The 20,635-nt window shown below is 44.2% G+C and overlaps 2 protein-coding genes across 3 annotated transcripts in view; both read right to left on the bottom strand.

Moving 5' to 3' along the window:
• Positions 1-6,890: 6,890 nt before the first annotated feature.
• SF3B6 (splicing factor 3b subunit 6) lies at positions 6,891-12,922 on the bottom strand. The gene is made up of 4 exons (XM_019537327.1): positions 12,795-12,922; positions 12,285-12,403; positions 8,814-8,952; positions 6,891-7,597 (listed from the first exon to the last, which is right to left on the bottom strand). The coding sequence occupies exons 1-4, from the start codon at positions 12,822-12,824 to the stop codon at positions 7,508-7,510; spliced, it is 378 nt and encodes a 125-aa protein (XP_019392872.1). The 5' UTR covers positions 12,825-12,922; the 3' UTR covers positions 6,891-7,507.
• Positions 12,923-14,552: 1,630 nt separating this feature from the next.
• TP53I3 (tumor protein p53 inducible protein 3) overlaps positions 14,553-20,635 on the bottom strand; it is a 7,437-nt gene continuing 1,354 nt past the window's right edge. Inside the window, exons 2-7 of one of the 2 annotated variants that reach the window (XM_019537324.1) lie at positions 19,786-19,891; positions 18,860-19,002; positions 17,852-18,119; positions 17,045-17,257; positions 15,890-16,086; positions 14,553-14,958 (exon numbers count right to left, since the gene is read on the bottom strand). In XM_019537324.1, coding sequence (XP_019392869.1) covers positions 14,770-14,958; positions 15,890-16,086; positions 17,045-17,257; positions 17,852-18,119; positions 18,860-19,002; positions 19,786-19,798 — 1,023 coding nt within the window. In that variant the 5' untranslated portion in view covers positions 19,799-19,891 and the 3' untranslated portion in view covers positions 14,553-14,769. The remainder of the gene's footprint in view (positions 14,959-15,889; positions 16,087-17,044; positions 17,258-17,851; positions 18,120-18,859; positions 19,003-19,785; positions 19,892-20,635) is intronic. The other variant, XM_019537326.1, reaches the window with a different exon arrangement.

Genomic DNA, 20,635 nt, shown 5'->3' with positions numbered 1-20,635 from the left:
GCATTGAGCCACCCACCTCACAGTGCCCAACCACCTTTCCAGGCTCCGAGTGCTTCCCAGGGGGCGCCTTACGTCTGGCCGACTCCCTTCCTGGAGCACACCTGCTAGCTTGGGGGTAGACCTGCCACCACCCAGGGATGGGCTTGATTCTGGCTCTGCACGCCCTGGGAAACATAGGCCTAGTGGCCCTTGAGGGTACTTGACTCACTTCAAGAACTTGGGGTGCTTCTCTCAGTCAGAAGCATAAGTAGTGGTCTCCCTTAGTCAGCTGAATCAAGGGGACCCCAAGGCATAATCTAGACCCACTCCCAATAAGTCTTGCATGGTAGGTACAAAGGAGAACTTTATTGGTTACAAGCAGTAGGGTTGGAATAGGGTACAGAGTTGAGTAGTATCAGACAAATCCCGTAGAGCAAACAGGGTGGCTGGAGTAGCCTTTGATTACACACCTGAGTTACTGCAAGCTATATATCTAGTTAGATTTCAGGTAGCTTACTCACAAGTATCATCCAGAGGCAGGAGGAGATTCCCTCTGGAGGCAGGCAGTTCTTTGATCATGAGTTTTGAGAGAGAAAGCAAGTTTCAGACAGTCCAGCTCCTCTCTCTGAGTTTTCCTTATGGCTGCTGCCTCTTCCTCCTGGGCAGTCCTTAACTTATATAGCCCTTATGACCTCATTTACCTGGTCCAATGGAGGCCAGCACCTGTTGACCGTTGGCCAACTAATTTGAAATGCATCACTGGTTGCTGGGCAGACTGGCAGTCTCTAGCCCACCAGGTGCCCAAGCCCCTCACCCAGGTATGTGATGCCAGTCATGTAGGCAGAGGGAGCAGGGTTCCCCCCTCCCTTAGGTATATATCCAGCTCAGGTTACCTAAAGAGATAGGGTAAAGTGTGTACCCCCTGCAGGGCCCATACTAACCAAATTGTCACAGAATGAGCAACAATAGGGCCATGAGAACAATCCAACACAACAGACCCTGAGATACACACATATCCTGGAAAGAGAGACCAGCCTGACTATGCCCTTCAGACATTTGTTCACAACAATTATCAGACACTATTTTGTACACTATCCCTGCTAATGCAGCAAGCACTATTCCTCTGTGGCACTTGGGAAAACTGAGGGAAGAAAACATCATCACTTGCCCAAGTCAGAAGCAGATCTCAGGAGCCCCAAACACAAACTGGCAGGCGGTACTTCCTCTGTTTCATTCTCCTGCCTTGTCTAAGCTAACTTCAGGTTTCATTTTCCGTTATTGGCACAATCAGCAAAGCAAGAGGACTAGGGCAGTGGCATTCGCCATTTGGACCTGTGGGCCATAATCAGTGGCATGGGGCTTGCGTTTGGGCTAGATTGAACTCCACATGGATGCCTGGACTGGGCCCTGCGCTGGCCTTGCATGCCAGGATCAGGTCTCGAACACCAGTATTGGCCCATGGCACTGCAGATGTTATCCCATGTGCCAGGATTGGGCCCCACACACCCAATGTAGTGCACAGGGCCACACTGTCCAGCCACTGGGGCTCCTGATAGCCTGGAAATATGGCAGCAGGGGTGTGGCAACCATTTCCCTGCTACCAACTTTTCGGACCTGTGGGGAAACTCACAAGGAGTTCTGTGCATGGCTCTTTGTAAGAAGAAAATGCAACCAGCCTGGAATTATTGCATGTCAACCTGCCCAGAGATTGAGCTAGAAACAAAGAAATAAACCACGTGGGCCAATAACTGGTGAGCTATGATGAAACCAGCATGGAAGCTGCAAGCCTGCAGTCTGGTCATCAGCGAGTACGAAGCGCTCTCTCGTCCTCCCATAAACATTCATTTTAGCTGCAATGCTGTGTTTTTCTATGGTCTAGCTTGGTAGGATTTTTGAAACCTCTTACATTGCTAAGCTTCTACTGTTGGTTGTTACAGCTTGGTCTGAATGACAGATTTCACAGCAGAGGTGCCTGCTTTGGCATATTTGAAGACAACTGTAGCGAGTGAAATTCTAATGCAGTTTTTGCACTTTTGGAGAAGGGAACATGCTTCTTTTTGTCAGTTGAAAAGCCTTTTAACATAGTTCTTTTTACCGACCCCACTGTTGCCTCCAGGTCACTCATTGACAGAACTGAGCCATCTGCCACCAAATTTTCAGGAACTTCAATTAATTGCATTTTTGGGGTCCACAATGAGATCATACTTCATGGAGAGCTTTCAGAGGTGAAAAGGCCCAGCATATCCTCACAAATAGCCAATGGATAGCAAAGGATTACTTGACCCTATGGCTTCTATGTCTGAATAATGCCATAATCGTCTACTAAAAAGGCAATGAAATCCAGCTACCTAGAAGATTACCTCTTTGTTCTTCTTTGGCAATCCCTCGCAGTCGAGGATGATTGCCTTCCATGATTGTCTTATTTGTTTGGCTGATGAGGCCTATCTGGGATCAACAGACAGCTTGGATTTTTAAGCTGTTTTCACAAAACACGCCTGTGCATGACTTCTTTTATCATGGAGAAGCTGCCGCACATCAGCTTCCACAAAGCTTTTGACATAACAGGCCCTTGAGCCAATGACAAGGAGACCAAGACAACCGGGGATCTCATTCCCCTGCAGCCTTCATCTGCCTTCACAGTTGTTGAGATTCTAACATCTTCCGCCTGCTCCGCTGCTGAGTATCTTTAGACCCATGGCTGAGGCCTGGGCAGGAAGAGGCCTGTACTCGCCATGTGGCACAGCACCATCAAAGGATATATGTGACTTTTCAGGAGGGAAAGCATTGCTGTCTGCTGTCCTTACCACATCCTAGTGGTGCTGCTGCTACTTGGTCTGTGATTGCTTATTTGTCAGAGTTATCCCTGCTTATTTCACAGCTAACTTTCCCCTAAGGTTCCCCTGCTATCTGCCACCTGTGGACATGCTGGGTGGCAATACAGCTCTGCCCCACAGATAATTGAAAAAAAAATGCTGGGGCATGAGTTCTGTCAGTCCCAGGGACACCATGTAGTTAGCACTTTAGCAGTAATTGCTGCAGTGGCAAAGCCTAGACAGAGCAGACCAAGTTGGCTGGAAAGTAAAACCAATTGAACTCAGCAGCCAAGATCAGAGCCAAGGCTGAGGTAGAGAAAACTCATCTTACTTAAAGACTCCCTGTAGGTTAGATTGTTTCCTATGTTTTTTACATTGTTGGCTGCACTGGAAGTGCTCAGAGATCTTGCAACTTGAGAGATGTCGAAACGGCTGCTTAAGAGAGTTGATGAAACATGGTATATGCTTCCTCTGCTATCCATGAACAACAGACTTTGTTGGATTATCTCATCTAGGTGCGCACACACCCGAGACTCATTGCTGTTATATGCTGCAAGGTCTAGGATTTGATTTGCAGTTCTGGAGCTCTTACAGAAATGTTTCATAGTCACTTGTCTCTGCATGGTAGAATTCACATCTACCCATCTTAGTCAGCTTGTGATTTTGGTTTTAGAAGTATAATTGTTATCATCCTGCAACGTAACTTACAGAATATGTTTTCCGTCTCTCCTAGCAAGTGTCCTGTGACAGATCCCAACATGTATTACTAGAAAAAAAGCAATCCAGAATCCAGGCCCTTTGCCAGCTCCAATTGGATTTGGAAACAATCTGATCCCCTAAGCACTGCAACAGGCAATCTCTCAACACTTTACACAAATATCTTTACTCCAGCATCATCTACCTAAACATGTACTCTGCGTCTTTCACTGTGGCATCATACTACCTCTACGCTTCTGCTGGGATTCCCATTAGTGGAAACATCTTTTGTCATGGGCTTTGAGACCTTACTAACCAGAACTCCAGGCTGCTGAGCACTCACAGTTCTTGTGGGTATTGATAACAGTGGGTATACGGCACCTTCCTCTACTCTTTAATGAGCTTCTTTAGATCTCTTGCTGCATCCATTTGATGATGCTTCCTTAAGAGCCAGCTTTTTCCTCCAAAGATCTGTATGTAAAAGCAGATTTTTAAAAAAATACCAATTTGATTAAAAAATTGGAAAGTAAAACTGATTGTACTTTGTGGTACTTAGGGAAACTAAGTCTTTAAGGAAATGTAATCTTTAACATTTTAATCTATGTCTGGTGGCTCTTATTCAACTGTGTGTTATTTAATTGTGCCATGTATCAAAACAGTATATAATTATTATTACTGCAGACGGATAGGAAAAATATCCTGGCATTTCCTATGTAATCCAATATACTCTTACATTACTAATTTCCCAAACGCCATAGATGGAAAAATTACTTCTAGGCATAATTTCATGCCCTACTTCCTGAAGGATTGAATGGAAAGCAAATGCACACAAGAACTCTGGCACAGATGCAGAGTAGAAAGCTGGCAACATCTGTCTTACGAGCTGCCCCTTCTGCCTTTCCCATAACTGAACTCATTTCTTTGTCCTTTGATATTACATTTCAAACAAAAGCTTGAGCAGACCTCATCAGAATCATCCTCCAGGCATTCTATTTCCATCCCTTCTATCATGCAGGTACAAATTACTATTTCATTTTACATGTGCAGGGACAGTGAAAGCTCTGAACAGGCACTAGAAGAAAAAGTACGAAATGGAATATTTAATGAAAGGCAGCTAAGCTTTCAGAGGAATCCGAAACCTCTGGTCTTGAGGGTTCAATGAAAGAATTTTTATTAATCTTATTACTCTAAAGAATTGCTCTTTAGATTTTTTTTTAAACTGCATCAAACCCTCATCAAAAATCAGGCCCTGCTACAGAAGCAAAGGACTTCCTTTTATTGACAGAGGAAAGTCGATATTTACATACTATGTAAAACATTTTAAATAAGCAAATTCAATTCAAAGCCAGTTCCAAATGCCAACATTTCATTAACATACTGTAAAGGCACAAATCCAGAATGGTGCCAAACACTCATAGCAGGCAAAAGTTTTGAGGATGCTTAGCACCTTGTATGAACTGGCAGACTTAAAGCTTAGAAAAAAAAAAAAAAGCTGGAAATGCTAAAGTGGAAGCTAAATCTTCTATAAACTCAATTACTTCCACAAGACATTTCTGTGGACAGGTCAGGTAGGAGTTTGAAGTGGGGGAGAAAAGGACTTCACTCCTGAAACCTTTCCCAAGTCATACAATGGGTCAGCCTGGAAACCTCAAGATTCTGTTAAGCAGCGAGGCAGAGTGAAGAGCAGGGGCCTCTGAATGAATTTACAGAATTAGGCAACTCTGCACATACTGAAGTACACTCAGCCTTGATGCACATAGCTGCAATATGGAAGCAACAAGGAAAGCCAAAGGAGAAGCAAGACAAAAGAGTTGGGCTAGGCGGCAGTAACAAAGCAGTATTTACTTTGTCATTGAATACTTTTTTGCTGGACACAAGAGGTCATAGTCCCATTCTATCCAGTGCAGAAAGCCCCAGCTGGAATACCACCTGCTGTTTTGAGCACTGCAACTTAAAAAGAACATAGAGAAACTGGAGAGGGACCAGAGACAGGCAACAAAAGGTGGTAATAAAAGGGTTGGAATTGCAAGTTGTACTGGAGAAGTAGGTGTGTTTAGTTTGGAGAAAAGATTTAGCATGGCTGCAAGAGCAGCTTTTAAATACTTGAAAGACTGTCATAAAAAAACCCCCAAAATATGCTTCTCCCTTGTCATAGAGGGCAGGGTACGAAGCAATAGGTTTCAACTACAGAAAGCAGATTTAGATTAAATCTCAGGAAAAACCTCCTAACTGTAAGAACGCTAGGACAAAGGAACAAGCTGCCCTGGGAAGTTGTGGAATCTCATTCACAGGAGGTTTTCAAGAGGCTGGAGGGGCACTTGACTGGAATGGTTTAAGAATAGCACATCCAGTGTATGCTCCAAGGGACATGGACAAGGTGATCCTCAAGGTCTGTTCCAAACCTTCTAAAGTAGTAGGCAGGTGGCCTTTGAAACTAAGCAGTTATGGTTTATGCAAACCACCAGCTTATTTCCCCACCCCCTTTGTTATTTATAACACCGTGTCACAATCCCAGAGTGACTTCTATGGGGTTGAAAATGCAGCTTAGTTCATTGGCACTGCACCTGGAGATTGTGGACAGATCCATAAATACTATGGTTCTAAATGGAGGAAGGGACAGAAGAGCAGGATAGAGGGGTTCCACACTATGGAAACGAGACTTTTGAGCAAGCACATTGACTTAAGGTCTCCTTTACTCTGCTCCCACTAGAGGCAGTGCCACAAAGGCAGTCTGGTTGAGATTCACAGATCTCACGTTTATACTGATTTTCTGAAAAAAGGAAGGGATTTTATTAGTAAGTTTTCAACCTTGCAAAAACTATGCTCAGGCAAATTTGGGGACAGGCAAGTGTGATATTTTTTTCATAAGCCAAAAGGCAGGAGGCAAATCTTGTGCCAGGCCTGGCAGTTTATCATGAAAAAGATATGGGGGGGAAAAGTCCTAAGTGTAAGTAAGTAAATGCCACTCTGATGATTTACAGTGCTGGTGGATTTTTGGTCTGCCACCAGCATTTGCTCGGCCAACATATATTGATACACTTTTGAACAGAGAAGCTTGAAAGGTGTTGTCTTAAGTTACACATTTCCTCCTCAGCCCAGACTGAGGTCTCAGCTGTTTGCTGCAGTAACTAAAGAACATTTTGCCCCCAGGCTCATGAAAGCTCTTCTCCCTAAACTCAATGTGTAACAGAGGCAGAACACAATGCTCAGTTCTTTACTTTGCCTGGAGGGACCTTACACAAGTCATTTGCTCTTGCAACAAAAACTGCCATTTCAATATGACTTTTTTAAAGCTAGTTGCTAGCAACAAGATTTTTTGCTTTAACAAATCATTCAAGTACCAAGGGACAATTCACCTTCTTCACTGCCAGTCACTTCGGGGAAAAACAGAAGCAGCAGCCTTGGGGGTAGATTTTTAATATGGAATTGCCTTATAAACAAACACATAAGCTCCCTGTAATACAGAATTAGACTCCTCCAAAACATTCCCATTGGGAGGAAATCCATGGTTGCTTAGATACAATAGCACAAATCTGATAAGTATCAAAATATACAGTATCAGCTTCCATATAAGACATGTGGTACATGTGGCGTGCAACTTCAGTTTGTCCATAGGGTGAAGTTCACCCACCTGAAGAGGCTGCTTACTCAATGCAAAGAATTTAAGTGGTGGTTAGAATCTACCACAAACCCTAAGAGGGGGAAGAATTTCACCAGAACCAAACTAAATACATTTGGTTACATCGGAGAGTCTGCTGGAGACAAACACTGGTTACTGTAGCAACAGCCAGTGGTCCCTTTTAGCAAGGAGACAGTCTGTACACCTAAGTTTACCACAAATCATAGGATAGTTGGCAATTATTTAGGATGTTTCAGTTGTAAATTAACAAAGCTTAAGATTCAATAGTTTATGCATCCAGCATAAAAAGCAATACAAAATACACTTAAGAGTCCTTATGAGGTTCAGTCTGAAGATGGTGACAGATTTGAAATAATCATCTTTCCAGAACTGCCCCATCTTATTTGGGTGGATCTGTGTTGATTCCGTATTTCTCCTTGAGCAGTTTCAGCTGTTCCTCTTTCTTCTTTGTATCCATCTTCTGGAAGGCCTGCAGCAAAAACAAACAAGAATCTATTAGAGAAGAAACCTTTTGACAGCTTATATCCTATGGGTTTCTACTACAGCAAATCAGTTACACATATAGCAAAAAACAGTTATGGTCAATGTAAGTTACCATAATTCCCAGCTGCCAATAAACTGTCACTGCACCAAACACAAGTACACAATATGGTTTAATTTTTTAATACTGGACAGAATGTATAAGAAAATAAGCAGCCTATCAAGGCATGAAGCTTGTTACTGAGTAGAACACTAGGATGTCAGAAACTTAAAATAAACTGTAAAGATCCTGAAGTATGTAACCCTTGAACTGACAATGGATGTGTACTCCTGAAGAATCCGCTTAAACAAGTTAAGGAGCCGTGCGTGAAAAGCTTAGCGCAGGTTGTTGTAGTGTAAGCAGTCCCCATTGCCCAAGTTTATTACAGCCTCAAAAAAGAGCCTTTGAATAGACAGAACCTACTCTTCAAGACTGCTTCAGAAACCATGAAATTGATCATTCCTGCAGTTTCATCAATGGTGCAATTAAAACAATGTATCTTATACCAGTGGCACCCAACCTCTTTGACTTGTGGGCTGGATGGGCAGTGCCTGGTCCACCTGTAGACTGGATCTGGTGCCCAAAGTACTACTGGGCCCCATCCTGCCACACTGGCGGAGGAGGGCCCGGCTCGGCCTGGCCCTGCAGAGCGGGGAAGGGAGAGCGTGGTATGGCCCAAAATTGGGGGATGGGGGCAGGCAGAAGAATGGAAATGACAGAGGTAGAACACCCCATTTTAAACAAGAGTGGAGGCAAAGCAGCAAATCGCACAGGAAGCTGGAGTTTGTTACAATATATGAAAGTGGCAAAAGTTATGCAAGTATGAAGATGCATACAAATAGAGGGCACAGTACTTCTGAGTGCATTATTTCCCATAGGTCCCTTAGGACACGGTTTTTCTTGGTCTATTACACAAGTTAACAGGGAATGATGATACAACAAGCCTCTTTACAACCCACATTACCCCTCCCAGTTCAAAAATATTACTCTTCTGTACACAAACATCAAAAGCTAATGAACACCATTGATCTAACCCATTTTCCTGGAAGTTTGGGATTGTTTCCTGAAATATTCACACCCATATAATTTCTTTACATACTAGAATGAATACTTACTGACACTAAATTATGTTTCTAGGTCATTTAGAGATAACCAATATACTCACCCTGTTTGCATTGTAGTACAGGACAACAAGGTATCTGTTGCACACATTAAATCCTGACAGGTGATCACAAGCATTCTTGGCATCAAAGATGTCTTCATAGACTACATATGCTGTTCCTCTAGTCTCTGGAGTGTTTCCACTGCAAAATAAAAGCACTTTAATATTAAAACATATGAACACAAAATAGTTCTATGAACATTTGCAGTGAAGCAGAGACTAGATGGACTAATATACCTTTAATACAAGACAAGATTTCTAGTTCCTTTTCTAGATATTGAAACATCCTTGCTTTTTTCATTCTAAATCTTCATGTACAAAATTAAGGGACAGAAACAACAAAATATATCAAAAGCATATTAGTATGCACAGCACTGTGTTCCAAGGACAATCTCTCTCTCAAACAACAGTGGGAAAAAGAGGAAAAGCTCATGACTCCCTTTAACCACCCACCTACCACGTGCTTGTCTCCTACCTGCGTGTGGAGAGGTCCAGTACTCTTGCAAGCTTACTTGTTTCACAAATTGTTTCCTCACCATTAGCAAACAAACAAGGACTGTTTTTACTTGATTTTAAGATGAGGTTCATCCCCCGCACATTTAACATGGGGAAAAAAGCCCTTCATCACAGAATCAAGTACAAGGTGGGGGAACAGCTGCTGCTGTGACTCAGGCTCCAGCCACCTACTTGGGGTTAGGTCTGTAGTAGCAGAGTACAGAGGTAGGGCAGGACAGGCAGCAGCTGCCATCTACCCACCTCCCACAGTCTCTACACACTCACTTGCCCCTCTCCCTCCCCACCCTTACCTTTGCTCTGCACTGGCAGGCTCAGTTCACACTACAGCCTGGGACGTGACCACAGACCGGCCCTGAAGCAATGGCACGTAGCCCACCCAGCTGCTGTGGGACCTGGGCTAGGGCCATTCTCAGTGCCCCAGGCTGGAACAGGGACCAAGTTTGCTGGTGCAGAGCAAGTATGGGGCGGGGAAGCGGGGAGCAAAGGTGGCAGGGAGGGGGCAGGTAGGTGGCAGGTACAAGCAGGGGGCCAGCAGCTCGACTACCCGCAACACTGACTGCCCCCTGCAGTATCGTGAGGGAGGGTATGATTTAAAGATGATCCTCCAATAACTAGATTTTATAATTTTTCTATGTACAGAATCTAATTATTGGGGGTCATCTTAGATTCAGGTAAATATTCAGGGATCAGTCCTGAGGCCAGTTTTATTCAATATCTTCATCAGTGACCTGGAAGATAAGATGGAGTGCACCCTCAGCAAGTCTGCAGATGGCACCCAGCTGGGGGGAGTAGTAAATGCACTGGTGGGTAAGTCTAAGACCTAGACAAATTGGAGAATTGGACCAAAAGAAGTCTCATGAGGTTCAACAAGGACAAATGCAAAGTCCTGCACTTGGGACAGAACAATCTGATACACCGGTACAGGCAGGGGACCAACTAGCTGGGCAGTACCTTTGCAGAAAAGGACCTAAGAGTTAGAGTTAGAGTGGATAAGCTGAATATGAGCCAAGTGTGCCCTTGTTGCAAAGAAAGCTAACACCATACTGGGCTGCATTACTAGGAGTGCTGCTGGCAGATCGAGGGAAGTGATTATTCTCCTCTATTGTGCACTGGTGAGGCCACATTCTGAGTCCTGTGTCCAGTTTTGGACCTCCTGCTACAGAAAGGATGTGGACAAACTGGACAGAGTCCAGAGCAGGGCAATGAAAATGGTTAGGAGGCTGAGGCAGATGACTTCTGAGGAGAGCCTGAGGGAATTGGGCTTAGTTAGTTTGGAGAAGAGAAGACTGAATAGCAGCCTTTAACTACCTGAAGGGAGATTCAAAAGAGGATGGAGCTAGTCTGTTCTTAGTGGTGGCAGATGACAGAACATGAAACAATGATCTCAAATTGTAGCAAGGGAAGTTTTTAAGACCTAGGTAGACAAAACTTTGGCTGAGATGATCTAGCTGGGGATGATCCTAATTTGACCAGGGAGTTGGACTAGATGACCTTCTGAAGTCCCTTCCAACCCTAATTTTCTATGATAGTAGTAATTTTATATGATAGCAGTATTTTGATCATTGACTCTGAATAAAGAAAGCATCTCTACCTAGGACATAAACTTATACACACATTTTAAGCCTTTTTGACAGGGCAGGATATAAATCTAACAAACAGCTTTCCACTTGTACTTAAGTGCAGTCCTGTTTTTGATTCTATAAGGGTACTGGTTTTAGTTGCCATTATTAAATATTCACCATTTTTAAAAGGGCATTGCTAAAATTCGAACATTTTTGGAAGGGCGCCTTATATCTAAAAAGGTTGAGAACTACTGCTATATATACACTCACTCAAATTTTTAACTCCCCCCTTTCGCTGTTGGTTTTATCTGACTTCTGGACTCGCCACCCCACTTGCTGTAGTAAGTTCTGAATTCCTAGATTCACAGACTGTAAGACCAGAAGGGACCTTGGAAGATCGTTGGGTCCAGCCTCCTGCACCAAGCAGGAAAGATAAGTGGGGTCAGGTAACCCCAACAAGGTGACTGTCTATTCTCCTCTTGAAGATTTCCAGGGTAGGCAATTGCACCATCTCTGGAGGGAGCTTATTCCTCAGTCTGGACACTGACTGCAACTGTTCTTTTGTTCTGAGCTTATGCAATGGTACATTACCAGGGCTCCCAAGTACTACAAATGGAGCTTTTCATACTATTTCAGTCCTGCAAGATAAAAGATCTTTATGAACTGCAGAGGATTGTCTTAACCCATGTAGAGATTCAATGCGTTTTAAAGAAGGTACCATACTTCTTGATTCTATCACTTCTCTAAGTGCACATCAGATGAAAGCCTTCCAAGTAACAATTCAGAGACCATGCTGTTCCACATATCTAGGAACTACATTTATCAGGTAAGTATACACTTAGGGATGGTCTGGTGCAGGGATAGGCAAGCCCTGGCACATGTGCCAAAACACAGCATGTGAAGGCATTTTGCTTGGCAGACAGTGAGGGAGCTGCAAGGGGCCCCAACCTTGCAGTAGCGCAGCCCTGGCTACTCCCCCACTGTCCGAGGTACACGGGCACCTCCTGCTGGCAACCAGCTGAGTTAGGGCTCCGCAGAACCCGGTGCAGCTGCTTGCAGCCTCCCTGCTGTGAGCAGCCCGGGCTCTGTGGTGGGCAGCAGGCGCCTGCCCAGAGCCTGGGCTGACTGGGGGGTACCTGGGAAGCTGCAAGTGGCTGCCCCGAGGTCTGTGGAGCCTTGGCCCAGCTCGTTGCTGGCAGCGGGTGCACATCCACCTCAGGGCAGCAGATGGTAAGGAAAAGGTTGGGCCTGGGCTGCCACACCAAGGATCAAGCCCCTTGCTGCCCATCTGCCATCATCTCGCTGACCCCCCGTTGGGTGCATCCTTCAGAAAAACATATCACAATTACCCCCCCCCCCTTTTTAATGTAAAAAAGAAGTAAGTGAGACAACTTACACTCTGATTTGTCGAATGGGCCCATATTTTCCGAAGATATCATACATTTCCTCAGCGGTGATTTTGTATGGCAAGTTTCGGATGTACAAAATCCGATTCACTTCCGGAGGCAGCCGAATCTAAAACGAGAGTCAGGCGTTTCCAGTTCAATTTAGGAAGTAACGTGTCACGTCTGCCTCCCCCATTTCACAGCACGTGTGCTCTCATGGGCCCGTCTATCTCCCAATGCCCTTGGGAGTGCTATAACAACTCCCCTACTTCTAAAATAACTTATAGGAAGGAAACTCCCCCCCCAAAACACATCCCTATGAATGACAGTATAACGCAGGGGGGTTATCCAGGGATCCCCACCAGTCCGGAAATTTGTTGGCAGGGGAGTGAACAGTGGCTATTAACGTGGCTACCCGCCCCTTGCCAAATTCCCAGGCTCCGTGCGTGCCCCCATCCCCCACCAAAACGGCCCACGGCCCCTCCCCCAAATGATGCCAGTCCCGGGGCCCACAGACTCACATTGGCCCGCTTGGCCGCTTGCATCGCCATGACGCCGGGCGGAACGGGGGCCTAGGCCTAGAAGAGAACCAACCCCGACGCCCGACTCCGCTTCTTTGCCTCTGCGCCACGCCGGATGCTCTCCTAGCCGGCGCACTGGAAGTGACGCGCGCTACCCAAGCGCGGGGGAGGGGGCATTCCTCTGCCCCGCCCCCTTCCTGGGCGGGTCACGTGACCCGGGTGCATTCTGAGGCGGCCCCGTTGGGGTTTCACAGCCCTGCGTGCAGGGGCTGCCTTCGCCTCATCCCCTGTGAGGGGGGACGTTTCCCCCCCTCAGAAACAAGCCCAAGGAGCTTCCATCCTCTCACGGAAGAGACGAGAGGAAATAAGCCCAAACACCGCGTTCACCCCCTGCCTTCGCCGCCTCACAGTCTTCCTGGTTCTCAACCACCCGGGGGCACTTTGTAGGGTGCAACGCTGCTAGGTGCTCTAGGGTGGCCATCGTACAGAACCGTCCGGTTATCATCTGTCATTTATAGATTCAAAACTGGACTCCTTTATGTCTTCTCTTGAAGAAAAAGCGGACATGAAAGCGTCGGGTTTCGTATCAATAGAGGACAGGGAATCGGAAAACTGGAATGTCGTCTATGGACGACCCCCTGCCTGCCGTACCTGGAGATTTCTATGGGCTCCGGCCCCTTCTGCCTTGTTGGTTGCGGCCTTTCAGGGTACTTGGCAGTGGACGAATTACTCCAGATTGAATTTTTCTCATTGCACAGGGCCATTTCCACACTTATCATCCTCGGGCAGTGGTTCTCGGTCCTTTTAGACTCAAGGCAGCCCTCAGGAAATACCAGCTCGTAGTTTTCACTCGTTTTTTGACAGCAGAAAAATAATATAGCAATTCTTTTGTTGCAAACAGCTCAGAGGGATAGCAAAATGTCTGAATGTTTTTGATACTATGGATTTGTATTTGAAGTCTCTGGGTTTATCTCGTGAATCATGTTTGCTCGCTTAAGAATACTAACATTGCGTGGCACCCTGGAGCATCCTCAAAATGATCTCCTGGCACCCCCCAGGTGCTGTGGCACCCTGGTTGAGAATTACCTCTGTAATGGGAAACTCCTCTGCATTGAAGCTCTAAGGAAGCAGCAAGGAGGTTTCATTCAGCACCATTTCATCTCTCCAGTATCCATATTAAGGCATAGATGTAGTTGCCTAATACTAAGGACTGGCTATTTCATGTTCCTAGACAGGATTTTAGTTGTGGTGGCATTTTGTGGTCAAAAAGTTGTTACTTACTGCTGTCAACCCCTTCCCTGAGAGACTCTGAAGGAGCAACTTACCTGGCTGAGTATAAAACAGTCTGGATTATTAGCCTGAGCAAAAATGTCTAAATTCCCACTCTATTTTTGCGCTTATTCACAATATGCACTTGAATAAGTCCTTTTACCTTCCTTGGTTTTGCCTGCTGGTAGAGCACTAGTGAAGCATTACTGTATTTAAAAATGCCAACTTCAGAATCCTCAAAGACATCCGCTCAGGGTATGTCTCTTGTTAACACCAAACATGGAAAAAACCAGCAATATTATTGTCAGATTCAGATGTAGTGCACAACAGGGACATACCATACTTCTGAAAACTAGGGGGAAAAACCCAGCAGCTCAGTCAGAAAACACAGAAGGGACAGTTGCTTATGACAATTTTGTGTGCCCAAAGGAGAAAGGAGGGTTTGCTGGAGCAGAATGCAATACATGAAATTTACAACATCACAAGGTCTTCATGTCAGTACTATACCGTCTCTTTATTAGACTGTGTCCATACAAGGGGATTTTTTTTTAATACAAAGACAAAGTTACTCCCCTTCCCATAATCATTCCACACTTTTAGTCATTATAAACTTGGGAACTGAAATGGCAATACCTCCATTTGCTGACCTTCCATACATGTCAATAGTAATTCAGTCTCTACAATGCCCGCAGCACCAGTCTCTGTTTCAGGATGAAGAAGGCATTTCAATGATGACCTTGCCAACATTTTTGTTTTCTTCCATCAACTTGTGTGCCTCTCCAATCTCATGCAGAGGATAAATGCTGTCAATAACTGGCTGGAGACGAGGAGAGGTATTCCTGGAGAAATGTGGCAGCACTCTCTCTGTAAAGGCTTTCACAAGCTGTTCTTTGTACTGTAGGGAAAAATCATAAGCATTTTACGCATGTTTTATAATTAACAACTGTAACAGTGACAGGTTATTTGCAAAATTAGCAGAATTCTCAAACTCTAACTTTAATAACATCATGCTAGGAAGCAGGTAATAATAGTATACAATATTTAAAAGGGGTAGGCACCAATGATGGAAGAAGTTAATTCAGGTGCTCCAAGAGATTTAAACCGTAGGGACAGAAAGAAATTCTGTCCCAAGAGAACTGGTTGGAAATCCCATTAAAAGATGTTTAAAACAAAACTGACCAAACTGTTTAAGTATATAATATAGAAACTTCTCCTGTCTAAGATCCTGGTATAAGCTATTTTAAAGTGTTACACTTCTAACAAGCACTGTAATAACTGAATGTTTTACATATAAAATACATTTTCCCAAATGCTGGTTATCTAAGTGGAAGCCAAGCTACTGTGAAAAATCTGGCCTTAAATGATCTAATTGAAGATTTGGCAACTTTTTAGCAGTAGCAAGCCAAATTAGCACAGCCAGTTCAGAGGTGGGATGCCACCTGCACCCCAAACTCTGCAATCACATTCCCTGCCACCAAATGCTGCCGCTTACCTTGGCCACCAAATTGATGTCACCATCCCAGCTTTGTGGGACAGAGGTTGCTGACTCCTGAGCTAATTGATTTTTTTCTGTTTTTAGTGATTTCAACTGAATTACAATAAGGATGTACAAGGACACAGGATGTCCTAAGCAGTACAAGGACAATATAACTTGATTCTAACTTGCTTTCTGGGGTAGGTGGTAAGAGTTTGAGTTTTATTTGGGTGATAATGCATGAAGAAGCATTCTTTATCAGTGATATCAAAAGGAAACAAAGCTATTGGAATGACTCTGCGGACTCTGCTTTGTTTTACTCTGCGGACACATGCTGCTAGTTATCACTTGCCTCCTTTTCTCGTGATCTTAGCAGACTAGTAAGCAGGCTCCCTCTTTTAAAAAGCAACCTTGAAAGCAGATCTCCATGGATTTCACCTCCAGTCAGCAGTCCATAAACAACCCACCGGCCATCAGTACTCAGACAGCTGATGTTCTTTTCCCAGTAGGAGCCACCAATGCAGTCCAAAATAACACCTACTCCAGAACCTGAAGTGGAAAATAAGACATCTCAGCAATGCATCAAAATGTGGGATAATTACTAACAAAGCTAATCCAATGAGTAGTTCTCCCTTTATCCAAAAAAAATCTCAGTTATGTAACTCTTATGTATAGAAATAATTCCAGTGAAAACACCAATACTGCTTATGAGTCAGAGCCACAGGATCAGGCTCAAATTATATGAATGTGTACACACACAAGCATACTTGCAAGCATACACACACCTATGCCCAGAGTACCCACAAATAGCTCAGTTTTCTAGCATAGGAAAATTGGATACCTTCTTATGTCCAGAGTTAAATACTATGCTAGAATTTGTGCTCACAATTACTTGTGGATGTAAAAATAAGGCAGGCACAGTATTTGTGTCCACAAGGAATACAAAATCCCTCCTGAAAATAGGGCTCAGTTAAACAAGTACTGTGATCACTTTGGGTTTATTTTGCAAGGTCTAAAGCACCTTGAAGTTCCTTTGATATCAGCCACTTCCAAGGTGAAATGCAGTAGTTATCTAGAAGAGCACAGCACTGATAGCAGCTTAGTACAGGAAGTAAAGACAATCATATCCAATTGAAACTAGGTAGAATGTAATTACTCAAATAAGAATTTGACCTTGACACAGTTATTCTTGGGGGAAAGTAGTCATGGAATTTTCAGTGATCGTTAATGTTCAGGACTTATCTAAAATGCTGTATCCCCCAAAACACATGATGAGATGGCAACAACAGGTTTGGAGAGTCACCCCCACACCCATCCTGTGAAAAAAAATTCAGCCTTTCTATGCATTTTAAGCATTTTTTCTAAATATACAGCTAATGAGATGACCCCATAGATTCTCTGTTGAAGCACACTAGATACAAAGGGAATGCTTATCATTTATAAGGACTCTTCATAACTCTCAGTAGTGCATGTTGGGTCAACTCTCAAACTATACAGACATTCTCACCAAGGGTGAATTCCAGGACTTTTTCACTAAAATCTTCCTCCTTATAGTTGAACCCAGCAGCTGCTCCAAGTTTTGCTGCCATTTGGAGTTTCTCTTGTGTCCCAGCAGTCACAATGGGAATAGCTCCTTCCAGTCTTGCCAACTGAATGGCTGCTGTGCCAACTCCACTGGCTCCTGCATGGATTAGCACTGTCTCTCCACTCTGCACTTTACCTGAAGCAAGAAAAAGGGATTTTGAGCCACCCACTTGGCATGATGATCTGTTTAAATGTATTTTAAATATAAACAAGCTGAAATAGTTATCCTGAGTCTGTGGGTCTGTAGCTACGGGAGCTGCTTCTTCAACACCTTTAATGAAGGAAACCTCTTCACGGCTGGTTTAAGTGATTGCCACTTCACTGACTTCAGTAACAGGAAACTGCCTCTCCCACATGGTTTTTTTTCTTATCCCTTATTCTTTCAATTCAGGGTACCTTCCTCTTCCTTGTTGCTTGGGTCCAGTAGACAGTACATGAGAAGCAGATTCCTTGCTGTGCCTGGACTCAGACCTCGCTGTCTTGTAAATATGAAATAAGCCAAGTCCGTTTTTATTGTGGAAAGAAGGCCAAGCTGTCAGAATTTAGGTCTTGCATATCTCACTCATTCTGACAAAAATGGTCAAAGACTTGCATAGATCAAGTGAGACATAAGAAAAGCTCTCCAGAGGCAAGTGACATTCAGGTCTCAGCAGTGAATGGACGAGAAGACCAATAAAAGATGTGAGGGCAAATTGCATGAATGGGATGGATTTACAGATACATCTCTCACCTACAAAATGCAGCAACTGAAAAGCTGTTAGCCAGGCTTCAGGAATGGCTGCAGCCTGAACAAGAGTCATATCATTAGGGACTGGAATCAGATGACCTTCTGGCACAGTGACATACTCTGCCTGGCCACCTCCAGATAACAGAGCCATTACTGGATCACCAATCTTCCATTGCTTCTTGCAACCAGGTCCAAATCCAGCAACGATTCCAGCTGCTTCTAGACCTAAAATATCACTTGCTCCTTTTGGTGGCGGATATTTCCCTCTCCTCTGCACAAAAAGAAAAAAGTACAATTCAAATTTATCCATGTGCTATCTGATCTACATGAGTCTTTGTTCAACTTGAATTCATACTTTGTAGGTTTTGAAAGCAGATTTCAGTCCAGGTTCTTTTAAGATCTCTAAGCCTTGGCAATTTTTCTAAGCAATTATTATATCTTTTTCTAGGCTGAGCATCATCTTTCCTCAAAACCTTTATATATAAAACTACTGGTGACTATGTATTAACCCATGCTAATCTGTGGAGGACTCACTTGCTATGGCCACCAGCCACAGAGCTTGGCTCTTTAGCTCAAGCTACAGCTGTACAAGCGTTTAGATCTGGATGTCCCCTTAAGTATCAGGCAGAAAAAAAGACAACCTATATATTTTAGGAGGTAGAAAGAATGCAGCTACCCACATTGGACTTTTGCGAAGACAACACCAAGGTGGCTAAAGCTTCAGTTTTATCTCTCTTCAGAAAGAACACTAGTTCCACAGAATAATACCATAATGTACTGTACGTTCAACATTAGCTCAGATAAAGAAATGACACCTACTGAATCCCAAAACACCTCCCATTGTAGCACTCTAAACTGTTACTTGAAGGTCTATTATCCACGTGCTAGCCGGATGCAAACTCTCTTAGCTTTTCATTCTGTCAAGACTCCAGATTTCTAATTTCTAAGAACCTGATTGTATGTAATGCAGTATATCCCACAGGTCTCTGAATCTTCTTAACAGACACATACCTGCAGTAAATCAGCCCTGTTTAGAGCGCTGGCAGAAACCTTCATGAGGACTTCACCTTCTCTGGGATGTGGTTTCATCACCTCTTTAACATAGAGATTCTCTGGGCCTCCTGGGCTGTCAAAATGTGCTGCTAACATTTTCTCTGAAACAACACAGAAAAGAAAGCATTGAAGCAGACGTATCTCCTTGTTGCTTGGCAATCCATGTCCAGCTTTCAGATGTCAGTTGACTGGCCTGGCTGCATAAATCCAGTCAGCTTTGAAATGCAAGTGCCCTTAAGACTTCACTCAAGTCCTGGCCTGAGTAGAGATAAAGTGGCTTGACAACAAAAAAGGGAAATGTGGTAGGTAGGACTGCAGAAGGGGCTAGAAGAATTAAGAAAAAAGAGTATATTTAAAGCAGAACAGAAAACTTGATTTAAAATAATGAGCTGATGCTCCACAAAGTAAGGTTCACACGGCATTAAGTTATAGGTCCAAACGCTACAATGAGTTCTACGTGAGTGTCCATCAGTACTTGCAGAGACATCGGGATCGCACTAATTTCAAAGGGCTTCATGTGAGTGTGGGTTTCTGCTAGCACAGGACTCTGCAAGACTGGAGCCCACTGCTCCACCAGCTAAGCCATGCTGGCCTTTAAAATATGTGACCAAGACCAAGTAGAAAGACAGGATTTTACAAACCGCAGCAGGGGAAACAAGAGTCCTTTTTGTATCACATACAAAATGTTATTGAACCTCTGATATATGCCTCAGCCCTTCAGATACCAATTTACAGATAATACACAGCAGAACAGGAGCAGATTGGTTTGAAACAGTGTTAACTACTGTCCTTTCATTCCTCTGCTCTGGCAGCATTTGTCCAGAGAGAGACACATCAGTTTAAGAAAGAAGACATCTGGTTCCCAAATACAGTTTACTGCTCACCTTTATCCTGCATCGGAAAAAATACTTTCCCCAGACCAGGTTGTCAGGAATCAGTCCTCTTGGAAGTGTGAGATCAGAAAAGATTCTTCTTTCCTTCCTGGCACTGCTGTTATGGAGTGGGCAAGAGAAGAAAAGAAATGGCCTATCTTCTGCACTACTTGTTGAACACCAGTTGTGTGCCCAGTCTTGTCATGAATAGGAAAGACACAGGACTGTTACTTGAAGGAGTTTACAATCTGAAGACCCAATTCTACCCTTTTTAACCATATCCTTGGCTTTACACAGATAGAGTTGTCTAAACCCCCTTAGTCAAGCAATTGCCTAACACAGTGGTGCTTAAGCTATCCATCCTTGTGGGATGCTGAGTGTCATGGGGCTGGTCCATGGGCCAGATACCACATATAGACTTAGTGTGGCAGGTGCAAGCCCATGTGCAGGGGGCAGCGGCAGTATTAATTGCTGTGGCTCCCACAGCAGCACCAATTAACACTGCCATATTTCTGGACCAGTGGGGAGAACAATGGGCTGGATGATATGGCTCTGCAGGCCAGAGGCTGAACACCGTTGGCCTAACCCAGTGGTTTTCAACCTGTGGTCTGTGCATCCCGGGGGGTCTGCAGACTATGTCTAAAGGGTCTGTGAAAGATGACTATGATCAATCAAATGTACACGAATACCCACACTTACAATTCAAAGGGGTCCATATCCACGCGCATGATCAGAGGTCAGGAAAACAGATCTTACGATGACAGGCTGAGAGACATGGGACTCTTTAACCTGGAAAAGCACAGGCTCAGGGGTGATCTGATGGCCACCTATAAGTTTATCAGGGGTGACCACCAGGATCTGG

This window comes from Crocodylus porosus, unplaced genomic scaffold (genome assembly GCF_001723895.1).
Source record: "Crocodylus porosus isolate Cpor-Errol unplaced genomic scaffold, CroPor_comp1, whole genome shotgun sequence".
Taxonomy (NCBI): domain Eukaryota; kingdom Metazoa; phylum Chordata; order Crocodylia; family Crocodylidae; genus Crocodylus; species Crocodylus porosus.
Note: the sequence above shows the minus strand (reverse complement) of the source record. Positions and strands in the feature narration are given on the sequence as shown.

Coding starts and splice junctions, on each gene's coding strand:
- SF3B6 (XM_019537327.1), bottom strand. CDS start 12,824: ATGGCGATGCAAGCGGCCAAGCGGGCCAAT. Junction 12,404..12,794: donor AAGCGGCCAAGCGGGCCAAT/GTGAGTCTGTGG, acceptor CTCTCGTTTTAG/ATTCGGCTGCCTCCGGAAGT. Junction 8,953..12,284: donor CCCATTCGACAAATCAGAGT/GTAAGTTGTCTC, acceptor TTTATTTTGCAG/TGGAAACACTCCAGAGACTA.